Source organism: Arachis ipaensis, chromosome B7, assembly GCF_059453495.1.
Source record: "Arachis ipaensis isolate K30076 ecotype BB chromosome B7, ASM5945349v1, whole genome shotgun sequence".
In the NCBI taxonomy this organism is placed as follows: Eukaryota; Viridiplantae; Streptophyta; class Magnoliopsida; order Fabales; family Fabaceae; genus Arachis; species Arachis ipaensis.
Window position 1 is genome coordinate 112,777,618 of NC_142442.1, and position 18,904 is coordinate 112,796,521.

Here is an 18,904-nt window from a genome sequence, read left to right on the forward strand (position 1 = left end):
ACAAATTTAAAATTTCGAGAATTCAAATTCATATTTTTATATCCAAGTCCAAATAAAATTTTCGTCCATAATTTGCTCACAAACAACTGCACTACCATGACCACACAAAAAAGAACAACTGCTCTACGTTCATTTCCCAGCTAAGATTAGGATTTGGTACTAGAATCCTTGCATAAATGAGGAAGATATACATATAGGTAATGATTCAAACAACATTTATTGATTTGATCAAATAGGTAAACAAGTTGCACGTACACGCGGACAGATTTAGCAGTACATTGGTATACAACGCAGTAGTAATAGTAATAGTAACAGTAATAATAATAAATATTAAAAAGGATCTATGAATCCATTGTAATGTAACAGAGTCGCATATATGCAAAGTAACTCCTATATTACATTCTTCATAGTTGACCCCTTCTTCTTCCACAGCAACCTTAGATGTTTGGCCTCACATTCAAACGACTTGCTACCTTCTGACCAAGAGAACGATCAGCCTGAGTCAGGTATGAGATCCAAATGCTGCGGATTTCATGGGTCAGACGTTGGTCAGACAATGCCTCAATCCATCTGCGGATAAATCTTTCTTGTCTGCCACAATCATAATAATCCAATGTTAGGACATAACAACATATAAACATGCATGTTATTAGTTCCACATTATACTATAATTTGTGATAAGATAATAAGAACCTGTCAGGTGCCCAAGAACGGTATCTATCTCCGCCTTCCTTAAAGTTGTTCTCCTTCACAATTACACTCTGCATATATTAAAATAATTTAATTTGTTATCAGGATTAAAATTCAAACAACTATTGTCATCTGATTGAAGAACTAGCTAACCCTTTCGCGTTGTCCACTAATAAGAGCACTAGACATGGGGACCCTTTCTGCGTGACGAACAGGATCAAACCTTGAAGGGAAGTAGTTCACCTGTCAAATTTGAACAACCAAACCAACACTAGTTAGTTACAAATTTAGTTAGCGAAACAGCATGTAAACTAAAGCAATTAATAAAGGTGTGTGTACCTCTTCATCCCTGTGCATGAAGTTCATAAAACCATCATGGTGATTGTTATGATGAGCACATTTTGGAGCATTAACAGGAATCTGAAGATAGTTAGGACCAAGCCTATGCCTCTGAGTGTCAGCATAAGCGAAGATCCTACCTTGAAGCATCTTATCATTGGAGTAGCTAATACCAGGCACCACATGCATACTGAAAGCAAGCATTTCATTCTCAGCGAAGAAATTGTCAATGTTCTTGTTCAAAACCAAGCGACCAACCGGCTGAAGAGGAAGAATATCCTCCGGCCAAGTCTTGGTAGTGTCAAGAGGGTCAAAGTCAAAATTGTCCTCGTGATCAGGGTCCATAGTCTGAAAGTAGAGCTTCCATTCGGGGTAGTTACCGGCAGCGATGGAATCATACAAATCTTGCGTTGCGTGGCTGTGGTTGGTTCCTCCGATGCGAATGGCCTCTTCTTCTAGAAGGGACTTAACGCCACAAGTTGGCTTCCAGTGAAACTTGACATACAGAACCTTGCCAGCTTTGTTGAGGAGAGTGTAGGTGTGAACACCGAAACCCTCCATGTGACGGTAATTAATGGGGATGCCCACGTCATCATAGAACCACGTGAAAGTGTTGAAGCTTTCGGGGTGGTGGGAGAGGAAGTCGAGAATGCGCCAATTCTCTTGGACGTTGGACTTGGGGTTTGGCTTGAAGGCGTGGATGACGTCAGGGAATTTCATGGCGTCGCGGATGAAGAAGACGGGGAAGTTGTTGCCGACGAGATCGAAGTTGCCTTCGCGGGTGTAGAACTTGGTGGCGAAGCCGCGGGGGTCGCGGATGGTCTCGGGGCTGCCGCGCTCGTGGATGACGGTGGAGAAACGGACGATGACGGGGGTTTGCACTCCCGGGGCGCGGAGGAAGTCGGCGCATGTTAGGTGTGAAACGTCGTGTGTCACTTCGAAGAAGCCCTTAGCGCTAGCTCCCCTCGCGTGCACTACACGCTCCGGGATCCGCTCCCTGTCGAAGTTTGCAAGCTTCTCCACAAATTGATAATCCTCCAACAGAATTGGACCTGCATGCAATTAATTAATTAAACACTCTATTAACTTAATAGAAAAGTACACCATTAGAATACTAAATAATATAAATAATAAATACGTAAGCTATTCAATTTAATAGGTATACAGATGATTATGTTAATTATTTTAAGTGAATAATTATTTTTTTTATTCGATTTACTTATGTGCAGTTAATATTATGTGCAGTTAATAATGATTAAATGTTTAATTTACTAATGTTGAGGTTTATAAAATAATTTGAAGTGAAATATTTTTTTTATTTTATTAAATCAATTTTAAAATTTATTGTTGACATTATTTACAAAAATTATTATTTAACTGACAAAATCCTATATTAATTAACCATATTTTTCTTGTCGCTTCTTCTTTCTCTCTAGTATATATTTTCAATCCATGAACCATCAACTCCACCACTCATCTTTTTGTCTTTGTTCAACTAAAACAATATAGAAAAAGTACTTCTCTTCTTTCTAAAAGAAGAAAGCTTGCTAAGATGGTGAAAGAGATGTGTATCACGACACGGATATTGACCTCAATTTGTTTTCATGAAATTGAAAAATATTTGCTCAAAAAATTATATTTCATCATGAGCTTGTGCGGCTATTCTTGCAACTCAACTAGTCAACTACACTTCTTTGGTACGGTATAATAAAAGAATTGACACTTAATTATATATCATTATATCATAAAAAAACAATTAATTTTTAAATCTATTATTTAAAAAATTATCTAAATAATAAATTAAATTTTATTAAAAGACTAAACTTCTTTATACTATTAACATACTCAAATTAAATTAATATACAAATTATTTACTAAATCAACCAATTTGTATTTATGTATATTTGTGTATATTATTTTATATATTTTTAAAATAAAATCAAATACTTCTAATAAAATAATTAAATCTGTCATGATAAAATACTTAAATATTTTTATAATATTATAATATATTTCTTAACACTAAATATGTATCTTTATAATTATAAATCCTAATTAGTGTCTAATATTTTACGTTGATGGAGCATAATTGTTTTATTTGAACAAAAACCTTTTTAACCTTTTTTTTTCAGATTAACCCACTCTTTCTTAGTTTCTTTTATCTCTCTTCCTTTTTTTTAAATCTCTTTTCTTTTTTTTTTTTCTCTTTGCAAGAGAGAGTTACACACAATTAAAGTTTAAAATGCTAATAATTAATTTAACCTTGATATGTATACCAAAGACCAAAAATATTCCAGTCATTTATATAATTAATGAACAATTAATTAAAAACAAAAAGAAATAAATTTTGAATTTATTATGTAAAAGATATATATTAATTAATTATTTATTTTTACCTTTATATACATAGTTATCTAAAATTAGTTATTTGTATACTATTTTATGAAAAGTGTTAAGGGCCAACAATTTTTGTATTTTGTAACCATTAATTAGTCATCAATAGTATTTTTAATGGTGTGAAATTATAAATCCAATAGCATGGAATCATTCAATTTTCATGATTAAATGTTGGCCAAACTTTTAAAAAAAATACTGGCCCGAGACTTTCCCATATTTGTTTTTTCAAAAGGAAAAGGGTAACAATAATTAAGATGGATGATACCTCTGTTTCCAACAGTAAGAACGGAGTTGTTGTTCCAAACAGGGTTGCCGCTGTTGGTGGTCCAGAAGGGTGTGTTGAACGCGCTGGATGGCCGGTACTGAACAACAACAACCCAATCACCATTAATATTGAAACTCAAACTCAGAACACAACAGATAGATATGTGCAAATAAAAACAAAGCGATCAGTAGTTGAGAGATCAGAGAGTTAGTTTCTCCTTAGCTTGAGTGAAGAAATTAAAGAACGAAATGCATGCATGGATGGTAGTGTTGCATATACCTTGTAAGGATCCATTGTGTTGGAAGGGTAAAGAAGACTACCGTACTCTACTGTAGTGTGACTATCCACACAACAAGAACCCTGTGTTTTCGTGAGCAAACCACAAGCCTTATATAGTTATATTACACCTTTATAAAGCCTCCTCTCTTATTTTCCGCTTTTCTTTTCTCATCCTTATTTTTATAAAAAGGAAAAAATAACAGGTATATTCTTTATTATTAATTAATAATGACTCTTATTGACATGATTGAAATTAAATTATAGTAGATAAAAGTGTTAGGTATATCGCTACAAATATCTCGATCTCAAGTCACAGGAACCATGATCGTGACATATCATCTCTCTCTCTCTTTCCATTAATTAATTATAAAAATTAACCGCGGTAAAATTCCTCATAAATATGAGTAGCCAATTGTGTCCTACCACGTCCCCAATTATATCATGGTCATTATCATCACCAAACAGAAGTGGAAATGTGGAATTATAATCAACTTATGAATTATAAACAAGTATTTTTAGAATAAAATGTATAAAAAATTAATTTTTAGTTAATTAATATTAGTTAATTTTAGAATTTAAAGTTTATAATTTAAGCAATATAAAATGAAGAGTTTATGATGTAGAATTTACAATTTAAAATGAGTAAAATAATTTTAAAAAATTAACTAATACTAATTGAAGAAAAAAAATTAATTTTTTAGCATTGTTTTTTTTTATAGAAATAATTATTAACATTCAATCACCATGCATATCCTTCCATAATTCTTCATCTTATTATGTCCCTAAAAAGATATGACTAGCTAATATAATTAAGTAACTTTAATATACTTTTATTTAGTCATATTTTAGAAAAACCTTAAACTTAGATATATTTCATAGATTTTTACGTGAACAATATATGAAGTGAACCGACAACACACACTGTGTATAGATCCATACAAATCTACATTGGATTCCAGCTACGAAGGGAAGCATATCTAACACCAAAGGCATGTAAATTAATATTAAAATAGCTAGGAGAAGATAGACATATCGAGTATTGGGGAAATTTTTCATAAATTGATACTATTTAAATAGATTTTTTGCTTAATACATCACTTATTAAGAACAGTGCAGATAATAAACAAAATTTAGTATACTTTTGCAGTTAGTTGATCACACAAAAGCTGGTGATTTATTTACTCTTGTATATCTAATTTTAATTTTCTTTTCATGTTGATTTTAACCTTTCCTCCAAAATTTCTCAAATGAATTAGTTGTAAGGTTAAAATATATATTTTTTATTTTTAATATTTATTTTTTTAATTTTTTAATATTTAATTTTATTTAATATTTTTAATATTTTTTATTTATGTTAAAATTATTCTTAAATATTAATTTTATTTAAAATATTAAAGATAAAATTAGAAAATATTTAGAAGTCGATTTGATATAAATTAAAAGCGTTGTAAACAAAATTGAATGAATATAAATCGTTAGAAATAAAATTAAATAAAACATTAAAAATATTTGTTAAAAAAATTTACAAACGTTAAAAAAAATTACACATCATTTATATGTTATATAATTAATATCAATATCTTTATTTATTAAAAAAATTACAAACGTTAAAAACAAAATATATATTTTATATATTATATAATTAATTTCAATATCTTTTATTAAAATTAAATATTTTATTTTATGATTGTCCAAAAGGGGTAAGTATGATTTTGGTCTCTAACGTTGAGGGCCAGAATCGAAACCGTCCCTCATCTAATTTTCGACATAGAATCGTCCTTAACGTTTTTTTTCGTATTAAAATCGTTCTTTTAATTTTTTTTGGACAAAAATACCCTCACCACTACCAACAGAATTACCTCTTCCACCACCAACACCAACACCACCGCCACAACCTCCACCAACACCATCACCAACACCACCACCAGCACCACCAACACCACTACCAATGCCGCCGCCGTCTCCCTCCACCCTTTCCCCTTCCCCTCCCCCTCCTCGCCTCCCCTCCCCCCCACCCCCACCGTCCCCTCCCCCCCACGTCCTTTCCCCTTCCCCCTCTCCGCCTCCCCTTCCCCCTCCCCCCACCCCACTGTCCCCTCCCCTCACCCCCACCCCCACGCGTCCCCTCCCCCTCCCCGTCTCCCCTTTTTCCACCCCCAAACAGAAACAGAAACAGAGAAATAGAAATTCAAGTAATAAATTAACAAATTCAAGTACAAAGTCAAATCAACAGAGAAACACAAAGTCAAATTAGAAATTCAAAGCACAAAGAAGAGATCTGGTTCGAAGAAATTCAAATCAACAGAGGAGCATGCATGAACGGCGGCAGTGAACTCTGGTTCGAGGAGATCCGAGACAGGGAAAAAGAGAAGGACGGGAGAGGGTCGCGGTTGATCTGGACAGGAGAGAGGCAGCGGCTGCAGCGGCGGGACGGCGAGACTGCGGCGGCGGGACGGCGGCTTCCCTTCCCCCTTCATCGTCATCATCATCAGAGTTCTGGAGAAGGCGGCGGCGACGACGGAGGCTCCCCGGCGCCCTCCCCCTCTTCCCCTCCCCTCCCCTCCCCTCCCCCCCTCCCCCTCTTCCCCTCCCCTCCCCTCCCCTCCCCTCCCCCTTCGTATACCCTTTTCTTCCCCCAACCTCCCCCCCCCAAATGCGTTTTCTTCCCCTTCCCCAACACTGCATTTTCGTTTTTTTTTTAATTTTATAATTTTTATTATTAAAATAGGAGTAGGGGTAGTTTAGGAATAAAACAAAAAAATTTATTAAAAATGATGATTTTAATACAAAAAAAAACGTTAAGGACGATTTTATATCGAAAATTAGATGAGGAAGGATTTCGATTCTGGCCCTCAACGTTAGGGAGTAAAACCATACTTACCCCTAATAATAATAATAATAATAATAATAATAATAATAATAATAATAATATATGGACAAGCTAAGGTTCACCTTACAGGGGTAACAGAAAAGAAATTTGCCATGACTGCTGAGATTTAGATGAAATTATAAGATAATGATGAGACAGTCAGACAGACAGTAATGAGACGCAATATTTTTAATAAATTAAAAGTTAAAAAACTAAAATAAAAATTAGAGTGATGATGATAGATGACCTGTAGTGTAAATATCTATGGACTACAAGACGAGGTAAAGCTAAAGGTCCACGTTTGATTCCTGTGTTAATTGAGTGTTTGTGTAGCTAGAAAATAGAAATAACATATTGGTGAAAATTCATGACGTAGCAAATAAAATCGAAAAGTGGGGCTGCTCTTATGGAAATTTTTCTATGCTCACGTGGGAAGAATACCGCAGGACTAGACAATTTTATTTTCAATTATTTTTTGTCATTGATTATCACAGATCAACTGGAAAGAAAAAAATCAAAGAAATATTATAGAGTTAAATAATTTTATGTATCCATTTGTTATTGTTATAATTTGTTTAGTAAACTTTAAAATTTTCTATTTTAATTATTGTTATTAGTTTGTTCTTCTGTTTAATATCGTTGTAACAGGCTAAATATGGAATAAAAACTAAAAGATCAAATTAATAATAAAAACTTAAAATAAATTAAAAACTTATTTAAGTAAAGATTATAAACATGCATCATTAATTGATTAGGAGGAAAGAACGGTGCTTGTGTAACATATATTATAATATTTTTATTTTATATTATTTATTTTGCAAAGAATATTTAATCATGTATAAACTTTTCATTTTTAAAAATTTCAGTCCCTATCCAAACAAACAGGGTAGCACCGAAAAATCTCAAAGTAAGCTTAATAATTCATCCATAAATGGGTCCAAGTCGCTTTCGCTTTAGCTCCAGCTTATTGCCGCAACTTGATTTTTTATGCTACTTTATGTTAGTTTGCCATATATTTTTGTCTAAAGGAAAAAGATTATGCGGTACTGTTTAGGGTTTAGATTAAAATTGATATTTGATAATAAAATTATCAATCAACTTTTTAAGGGTAAGTTACATAAATAAATTAATTAGATTTTAAATTTATTTAATTACAACTTTTTGAAATAAAAGATATATTTATAACAGTTGTAAGAATATTATTGTTTCATTTAAATATTCTCAAATATTTTTGATATTATGCTATGCAACACTCAATTTATTTAATTAATAGGTTATCTAGTATATTTTTAAATAATACAACTTTATATGAGATTTTATTTCATTTAAAACTTGATTTAAATGAACTTAAAATTTTTGATTATCTTGTGTTTCTTATAATTAGTAGGACAAAATTAGATTTTAGAATTCAGAAGTGTATTTTCTTAGAATACAAGTCATGAACCAAAAATTATATTTTGTTTGATTTTAACACACACAAAATTTTTATCTCACAAAATACAAAACTTTTTGAATGTATTTTTTCTTTCAAATATGTTCAAACAACAACCAAAACTCATGCACACTCAAATTCTCACATACAACACTATTTTAGTCCAATAGATTTTAATCCTTTTCCTGATTTATAATTGTCTTTGCATCACATTATGAGGATATTATTCATACATCATCACATCTTAGAATTACTGCTGATGTCTCTAACAATAATAGCTCTTTTTTCATTTTTGAATAATGACATTAGTAAGAATTTTGTATCATCTGCATCTGCATCTCATGAAAATAGTGATAATGCTGCTACCCTTATGCCTCATGTTGATTACATTCAACCTGAACTAACTCAGCCTGTCTTGAGTGGGTCTGAGAGGGATAGAAAACTACTCTCATACCTTAAGGACTTTCATTGTTTCAGCATGACATCACATGAGGATCCTATCAATGCTGTTCATTCTTCTTCAAGCTTTAAGTACCTTTTATCACACCATTTGTCATTTGCATCTTTCTCTCCAAAATATCTAGCCTTCACTTTTGTACTTATAAATAATCCTGACCCGAAGCACTACTCAGAGGCTATTATACATGATTGCTCGAAAAAAACTATTGATGCAAAATTTGCTGCTCTTGAGCAAAACAATACCTAGATCGTCACTTCTCTTCCTTCTGGCAAGAATGCAGTAGGCTGTAAGTGAATTTTTCACACGAAATTCAACTCAGATAGGACAATTGAAAGATATAAAGTTCGGTTAGTTGCTCATGGATTCACTCAAATTTCAGGAGTTGATTATATTAACACTTTCAGCCCAGTTGTTAAAATGAGCACAGTGAAAGTTCTCTTGGCAATTGCAGCATCAAAAAATTGGTATCTTCGTCAACTTGATACTAATATAGCTTTTCTTAATGGGGATCTCCATGAAAATGTTTATATGAAGTTATCAAAAGGACTGAAGTGTGATAATTCCAAGCTAGTTTGTAAATTAAAAATATCTCTTTATGGTTTAAAACAGGCGAGCCGCCAATGAAACATCAAACTATCCAATGCTCTAATTGAATTGGGATATATTCAGTATGAAAATGATGACTCTTTATTCACCAAGTTCACTAATGTTAGCTTCACTGCTATTTTGGTCTATGTGGATGATCTTGTGTTGGCTGGTGATAATCTCTCGAAAATTGAAACTGTCAAACGCTTCTTGGACAACAAATTCAAGATAAACGATATTGGTATTTTAAAATTTTTCATTGGTATGGAAGTAGCAAGAAGCAAAACAGGAGTTGCTCTTTATCAAAGAAAATACGCTTTGGATTTGATCAATGATTGTGGCATACTTGGAGCCAAACCTGCCACTACACCCATGAATTATACTACATCTTTGTCAAGAAATTGTGGTTCTCCTCTACCCGATGCTGCTCTTTATAAAAAGTTGGTTGGTCGCCTTTTTTATTTCACCAATACTAGACCCGACTTGAGCTACTCTATAGGTTGTCTTACTCAATTCATGAATTGTCCTACTGATGTTCATCTCAAAGCAGCTTATAGAGTGATTAGATACTTGAAACAGTCACCAACATCAGGTCTTTTCTTTTCTACCTCTAATTCTTTTATTCTCTCTGGATATACTGATTCTGATTCGGAGGCTTGTAAAGATACTAAAAAATTTATTATTGATTATTGCTTCTTTTTTTACCAAACTCTTATATTTTGAAAAAACAAAAACAATCAAAAGTTTCTATATTCTCTTCTAAAGCTGAATATCGAGTTTTAGCAAATGGAACTTGTGAATTTGTACGGTTGCTAAAACTTTTAAAAAAATTCAAGATTTTTTTTTCCCATCCGTTGATATATTCTGTGACAATAAATCTGCTATATATATTGTTTCAAATATGATTTTTCATGAACGAATAAAGTATGTTGAAATTGACTACCATCAAGCACGGACCCACCTTCATGAATGGGGGCACTTGCCCCAGTGACATTTGATATTATATATATATATGCCCCCACTTTAAATTTTAAATGATCCTACTACAAATAAACTAAGCCCAATTATTAAAAGTCTAAGCCCGTTTTATCTTTTTATGATTTTGACTATTAGTTAACCTAATTAAATTTAGTCTTCTTCTGTTTTTAAATCCTAGCCGTCACTTATTTATTCTCTTAAATCCTTTTCTTAGTTTCATATTTTCAATCTTCTTTTTCTATTCCTTGTCTAGTGGTCATCTTCTCTTCATCAAAAGGTAAATTTTGAATTCTCTATTTTATTTTATATAGCTCTCTATGACTCTATGTATCTTTCAATTTCATTGTTTCTCTTTTTGATATTTTCAATTGCAAATTTTAATTCAAACAATTATAGTTTAGGTATTAATCTATTTTTTATTCTCTTCATGAATTTATATATTTTATTTTATTCTCAATTTAGTGATCCTTATTATTTATTTGTTTATCTTTCGTTCTATTCTATTATATGTAATTAGATTACATATAAATTTTTAAAGTGAATTGATCAATTTACTAATTTAGAATATCTATTTTTATTTTTAGAAATAGTAATGGAAAAATATTTCAAAAGAAAGTTACCACTAGAATCTGAAGTCACTCCATTAGTCTCTTCTAATAAAAAGAAGTTCTTAGAATTCAATGTGGAAAGTCTAGCAGCTGATCCTGGACAACGACCCAAAATTTCAAATTATGATCCAAATGACAAAGATGAAGTTAGACGAGCTTATTTGCAAAAAGATCCTTGTCAACCAAGAGAACATGATTTTCCACAAACATATTTTGGAACTTCTCTCCGTAGATTTAATGCTGATTGGTTTGATGAATTTGGCAATTGGTTGGAATATAGTATTTCAAAAGATGCTGTATTTTGTCTCTGTTGCTATCTTATGAAACCTGATGGTGCGAGTGGTGATGCTTTTGTAAAAGAGGACTTTTCAAATTGGAAAAAGAAGGAGCGATTACAAACACATATTGGAAATCATGATAGTGCTCATAATCAAGCTCGAAGAAAATGCGAAGCACTCATGAAGCAAAAGCAACATATTGAAGTTGTTTTTCCAAAGCATTCAGACCAAGCTAAAAGAGATTACCGAACTCACTTAACAGCAACAATTGAGTGCATTAGGTTCTTATTGCGACAAGGATTGACCTTTCGTGGTGATGATGAATCGCACAATTCAAATAATCAAGGTAATTTTTTGGAGCTTCTTGACTTTCTTGCTCAACATAATACAGAGATTGATCGTATTTTCAAAAATGCTCGTGGAAATCTTAAGCTAGTAGCACCTAAAATTCAAAAAGATATTGTTAGAGCTGCTGCAAGTGAAACTACTAAAGTTATTATTGATGATCTTGGAGATGATTTATTTGCTGTTTTAGTTGATGAAGCTCGAGACATTTCTGTTAAAGAGCAAATGGCTGTTTGTTTGCGGTATGTGAACAAAGAAGGGATTGTAATAGAGCGATTTCTTGGCCTTGTCCATATTTCTAGCACAAATGCGTTGTCGTTAAAAGTAGCTTTGGAATCTTTATTAATAAAGCATAATTTAAGTTTAGCAAGAATACGTGGACAAGGTTACGATGGAGCTACTAATATGCAGGGAGAATTTAATGGCTTAAAAAGTTTGATCTTAAATGAAAATGCTTGTGCTTTTTATGTTCATTGTTTTGCTCACCAACTTCAATTAGCACTTGTGGTTGTTGCAAAGAAACAAGTTGAAATTGCACTACTTTTTAATTTGCTTGCTAGTTTGTGCAATATTGTTGGAGTTTCTTGTAAACGTAAAGACATGCTTCGTGAAAGTCAAATGCAAAAGACAATTGTTGCATTACAAAATGGAGATGTTTCTAGTAGGCATGGCTTAAATCAAGAAACAACATTGAAAAGGACAAGTGATACTCGATGGGGCTTACATTATGGTACAATACTTAGCTTGATTTCTATTTTTTCTTCCGTGGTAGAAGTTCTTGAAGTTATTGAGGAAGATGGAAATAATCTTGAACAAAGAGTTGAAGCATGCCAATTATTGAATCATATTCAATCTTTTGAATTTGTATTCAATCTACATTTGATGAAAAGTATATTAGGAGTTACTAATGAGTTGTCTCAAGCTCTACAAAGAAGTGATCAAAACATTATAAATGCTATGACATTGGTTAAAGTGTCTAAGTAACGATTGCAAAGTATAAGAGACGATGGTTGGTCCTCTTTGCTCAACGAAGTTTTACTATTTTGTGATAGTCACAATATTCTTGCTCTAAATATGAATGATATATTTGTAACACAAGGAAGATCAAGGCGCAAAATCCAAAAGGTCTCAAACTTGCATCATTTTTAAGTTGAATTATTTTATCAAGTGATTGATAGATAACTTCAAGAGCTTAACAATCGTTTTACAGAGGTAAATACCGAGCTACTTCTTTGTATAGCTTGTTTGAATCCAAGTGACTCATTTTTTGCATTTGATAAGGAGAAGTTGCTTCGTTTAGCTGAATTTTATCCACATGAATTCTCTTCTACTCAACTTTTGGCACTTGATAGTCAACTTGAGAATTTTATATTGGATATGCGTCTTGATGATCAATTCTCAAATATAAATGGAATCAGTAGACTATCTCAAAAGTTAGTTGAGACAAAAAAACATATTGTTTATCCATTGGTATTTCTTCTGTTGAAATTAGCTTTGATTCTACCTGTGACAACAGCATCAGTTGAGAGAACATTTTCTGCTATGAATATCATAAAGAGTCGACTTCGTAATCAAATGGGAGATGAGTGGTTGAATGATTGTTTGGTTACATATATAGAAAGACAGACATTCAATCAAGTTGATAATGAAACAATTATTCAACATTTTCAAAATATGAAAACAAGAAGAGAAGTACCTTCAAGATTTGAAGCGAAGAAAGTTAGCAGTTAATGTAATTTTTGGTTTTTTTGTATTCGAATAATTAATGTGCACTTTTATATTTTTAAATTTAAATTAATATATATTTTGATAATAATGTGTATTATTTTTGTCTCCCACCATAAATTTTCTGGGTCCGTCACTGACTACCATGTAGCTCGTAATAAATATAAAGAATGAGTTTCAAATCTTCAATATATTGCCTCTAGTGAGAAGCTAGCTGATTTGTTTACAAAGTCTCTTGCACAGGGACTCTTCTCCTACTTGCTATCCAAACTGGGATTACTTGATCTATACAAGTCAAGTAATACTAGCTTATGGGAGGATATTAGTTAATATAGATGTTGAAAATAGTATTTTCAAATGTAAAAGATTTGTTAGTATATTTTTTGTTTGTTAGATTGTACAACTGGCTAGTTTGTTAGGACTAGTTAATAGTTTGTTATTCTCTTTCATTCTTTTCACACTTATTGAACAAATATATAAACTGTATAGTATAGTGTAAAGTTCTTATATATGATGTATTATTCAATTGCAATCAAAATATTCATCATCACAACACTCTTTTCTCTTTCTCTCGATTTTTTTCTAATCATTCTTTTTTCTTTTCTTTTCTTTTTCATTATGTTGTAGCCATTTTATTGGCTGACAGCAACTCTTTTTTAATTTATTGTTAATTTGTTGTTCAAGATTGATACTATTTTTATAATTATTATTATAAATAATAATTTTTAAGCTTTTGTAAATTTTGATAATACTTTTTTTATGAGAATAAATTATTTTTAAGAATTAGATTTTAAAATTTTAAATAAACATAGAAATAATATATTTTTACAGATAATTTTCCATAATAAACTAAAATTCTTTTAAACGAAGCACCCACTTGAAAAAAGGTTATGCTTTAGATTCAACTACTAAATAACTAAATACCAATAATGTTATTTGAAAAAAAGAAAACAATAATGTTGGTATCAAACATATAAATTAACCCAGGCATGACTTTTAATTAGCTTTTGTATTTTGGTTAGACACTTAGAGGTTGGAAGATGAAATATGCTACAAGCACAATTATTGGAGTTTAAAGGGATCCATTTATTTCACTTATATATTCATTTTTTCTTGCCAAAATTTTTTTGGTGACTTTTTCTATGCCAAAATAATAGAGGTATTCACGAATCAAATTGATTTAAATTTAAAAAAAAAATAAACTGATTACATTTTAATAGATTTGAGTTGTTTTAAATATGAAAATTTTGTATGTAGACCCGAACTAATTTAAATTGATTAAATTCAGATTGGATATTTTTTTTTTTTACTAGATTGGATCTATTTGAATAATTGAATATTTCAATTGAAAATAAAATTTTGAAAAATGAAAAATATATATATAAAAAAAGAGAGAACCATTTTATGTAAATAATACGTAATAATAATAAAAAAAATAATACATCATTAAAATTATACTTAAATAAATATTATAATTTAAATTAAAAAATTATATATATGTTATTATATTTTATTTTTTAAAATAATATAAACTTAATTAAATAATTAGATTTATTTGAATTTTGCGATCTCAAAATTAATATCTAAATCAATTAAAATGAAATTAATCAAATTCAATTACATTCGATTATCCTTTAAATACAAAACTAATATAATAAAATCAGATCGATTTTAGTCGGATCAAATTTTCTGTACCATAAACACCCTTGCAAAATTGCAACTATTCAAGTAGATCGGAATTGGAAGGTACAGATAAGAGAGTTTGATTTTAGACGATAAAATTAGGACCCACACATAAATCGCAATCCTTATCTTGCTTGTTTGTGTCGTTTCTCATCAAAATTTTGGAGAATGAAGCAACATACAAGTAACTAGCTGTATTGTGGTTGGAGTACATGGACCATTGGTCCTTTAATTTATTAATTCTTACTACACCAATGCACAAGATAAAGTCAAGTCCCCAAAAACACGTGCTTTCATTCAATTTTGTTGTATATGCTTCATTTTTTATTTATTTATACCTTTATCTACATACCGTATATAGATATATGCTAGACCTTAGATATTCAGTTCTCGAAGAGGCAAAGCTAGGGGTGCACAAGATTCGGTCCGTCTGAAGATTCGGACCGGACTCGATGATTTTGGGACTAATTTAATTTGGTTTTGTTATGATTCGGTCAGACCTGAGATTTCAATAAATAGTTTCGGTTATTTATTAAATCGGGTTCGGGCCAAGTTTCGGGTCACCCGACCCCGATTCCGACACGTTGGACCTGTGTAGTTATTTGCTATTTAATATTTTGTTGTTATAAGTTGGTATGACACTATAAATTATTATTATTATGTTAATCTTGTGTTAGTTGTTAACTTTGTTTTAATTGTCTTTTGAACTTTGAATGTTTAATGTGTAATTGATATAATTATTATTATGAAACTTTAAATTATTATTATTAGATTCTAAATTATTATTATGCGAATGTTGTATTGTTATGAAATAATTATTTTTCAAAATTTAGAGGTTCAAAAGATGTAGAATCTAATTTTTGGTGATGTCGTGATAAAGTTGATCAAGATCCGGGTTTCACCCGATTTAGATCCGGCTTAAGTATGGTCCGAAAGTAACACGATTTCATCGGATCTAGGGTCGAATAAGGGTCTCATAAATAGATCCGATCATTATTTAGAGTCGAATTCGGGTCACGACGAACCCGATTTCACTTGGCCCCATGTGCACCCTAGGCAAAGCCATTCTAATATTGCGGAAGCTAAGATTAATTAACTCATCCTGTGTTACAATATAATTGCCCCCTCCATTATTTTTAAGGAAAAATTCACACAGTAATTGGAGCAGTAGTAGTTGAGGCCTTTAGTCTATAAAATAATTAGGGAAAGTTTAAAATATTAATATTTTTATTAAAATTTAATCAATATTTAATTAATAAAAAAATGAATAATTTTATATTATTAGATATAATTTTACATTATTTAAAATATTAATAATAACTAATTAAAGACTATAAATCACAAAATTTACTATTTCTTAACATTTCTCAAATAATTATTCCATATATAAAAGTATGCAAACAAATATGTCAATTGACATATTCAATTATTTATAAACTAATTCGGGTGAGATGGACATTATTTTCTTTGATCTTTCTTTTTCTTAATCTAAAAATAACTCCCATTTCCGATATATAATATAAGTAATGAATGAAAAAAAATTAGTACCTTTTTTTTAAGTTAGGAATGAAACTCAAATTTGTAATTTCTAAATGAGTATGGGGAGATTATGCTATTTGAATTATAGTTTATTCGAAATACTTTTATTTTTTTAAAATTTTAATACAATAATAATGTATAACAATTAACCTTTAATTTTAAGTAAAAAAAATATATTTAAAGCACTCTTTTTTTATATTTTTTATAGTATAAAAATAAATTTAACATTTTTCTCAATTTTTTATCAATAACTTTTAATATTAATAATAAAAAATACATAAAAATAGTGTATACAAAAATATTAAATATATAATTATTTATATATCTTTTTTCTCATTTTAAATTTTTTGAAAAAATAATTTTATAATATGGTATTAAAATTTTTATAATCAAAAGATCTAGAATTTAATTTTTATTATTCTCCAAAAAGAAAAAATAATAATATAAGATAAATAAAAAAAATTATATAAAAAATCAAAAATTCCAAACAAAAATTTTTATTTAAGAGAATACATTAAAAATATAATTATACATATTTTTTATCAGCTTAAATTCTTAAAAAATAGTTTTATATAAAAAAACATATAATATTACTCTTTTAAATAATAGTTATTTTTGGTGAAAGATTTGATGCTTGATTCTTTGAGCAGCGACCTAATTGAATTGAATTGAAGGTTATGCGTTTCTGGTCGTAAGAATGATGCAATAAAAAACAAAATCCAACGGAATCAATTAAGGATAAGTGGGTCAGATACATGAGACAATAATCATGTGCGTTGCTTCTGTTCTCTTTCAACCCCCTCCATTATTCCTTTATTCTTATCCTACGCCACCATAAAATTACAATTAAGACTCTCAAGACTTTTTGCTAAACCAATTAGGTCCAGTTTGGGTAACCAACTTAATTAAGCTCTTTTTGATAAAATAACTTAAACAATAAATGACTCTATTAAAAGTAACTTATAAATAAGTTATTTTGTGTTTGGATTTTTAACTCTAAAAGTGCTTATTTTATAGAAATGTAATGAAAAATAGAAGTATTATGAGAGAAGTCATTTTTTTTAACTTCTCTATAAGCTCCAAAATAGCTTCTTAGAAAGTTACAATTTAATTTTAAAAATTACACCAAACATTAATACTACCACTTTTTATAAGTCAAAAATTAAAAAAAACTACTTATAGAGTTTTCTAAACGGACCCTTAATCTCTTAAGACTGCTATGCAAATTAATTAATTAATTATTAAAGCTAAGATAATGCGTGATTGGTTTTAAATAAAGTTTATCTTTCTAAGCTAGTAATAATAAACCATGGTTGAGAAATTATACTAGTTCAAATTAAAACTTTGAAGAATTGAACGACTAGCTAACTCCAAACTTTGTCACTAGTACTCAAAACACGAGAAACTCTTCAACTATAGCCCATGTCTATCAAATACTTTAATGTTCCTCCGATAAGAATGAATTTGGTATTTTAATATTTGTGACTACATCCATGCATGATGCATGCATCTATATTAATCAGTACAATAGTTATTTTCTTGTACAAAGTAATGGAAGGTTTTTAAATATACCGATATACCGGTGTTTCAGTAATTTTTAAATGTTTATTTTAATTATATATATTATATATATTTTTTATAATTTTAAAAATTACTGAAACATCGATATACCGATATATTTAAATTTTTTTCCAAAATAATAGTGAAATATCCTAATAAGACTGAAAAGTTTGTTCAGCCTTTCAAAGAAAATTAGAGAGGTCCAATAATTTTGCAGGAATCCTTGACTGCATGGTCACTTATCTAGATAGACTTATGTATTACCATTTTTATTAAATTTTGGGTTGGATGATTTTAGATTTTCTTGCACAGTCTCTTTTAATCTGACAAACAAATTGAAAGATTGATTTATTACTAATCGGAGCTCTATTTCAGAAATAATTTTAAAGTGATTATAATGAAAAATTGAATTCGATATCTTTAAATTATGAAAGTCGCGTATATACAACTCTGAACTATTATTATATCATATAAGATATATACATCAATATTTGAAATGTGTCTTGACAAAACGCTAATAGTAACGTGAAGTGTACAAGTAAACCAACAGAGAAGAATACAAAAAAAGGAAAAGTAGGAAAGACAATGATAGAAATGCATTATTGTTCAAAGGAAAAGAGGGACTGTCCCTACCCACCCAAAGTTCCAAATCTTCGTTGTATGACCAGTTCAGATACATACACACATACCTCCACTAGCTAGCTAGGCTATGCAATGTAAACAAATTTCATAAGGATATATAGTAATAATTGCACCAAACTACTACAAAAAAATTAAACTAATAAAAAAAAACTGTGATCTTTGACCTATGGTTATAACTTTTTAAACAAAGTCACAATTTTTAACTATGGTTAACATAGTCGTGGTCAAAG

The 18,904-nt window shown here is 30.1% G+C and overlaps 2 protein-coding genes across 2 annotated transcripts; one reads left to right on the top strand and one right to left on the bottom strand.

The window, feature by feature from the left end:
- Positions 1–201: 201 nt before the first annotated feature.
- LOC107609665 (catalase) lies at positions 202–4,067 on the bottom strand. Its single transcript, XM_016311674.3, has 6 exons — positions 3,971–4,067; positions 3,692–3,788; positions 1,030–2,081; positions 844–933; positions 694–761; positions 202–591 (listed from the first exon to the last, which is right to left on the bottom strand). The coding sequence occupies exons 1-6, from the start codon at positions 3,983–3,985 to the stop codon at positions 438–440; spliced, it is 1,476 nt and encodes a 491-aa protein (XP_016167160.1). The 5' UTR covers positions 3,986–4,067; the 3' UTR covers positions 202–437.
- A 6,819-nt stretch (positions 4,068–10,886) lies between these two features.
- On the top strand, positions 10,887–12,509 carry LOC107607474 (uncharacterized). The gene has a single exon (XM_016309424.1). It carries the CDS (start codon positions 10,887–10,889, stop codon positions 12,507–12,509), a length of 1,623 nt encoding a protein of 540 aa, XP_016164910.1.
- The last annotated feature ends 6,395 nt before the right edge of the window (positions 12,510–18,904 follow it).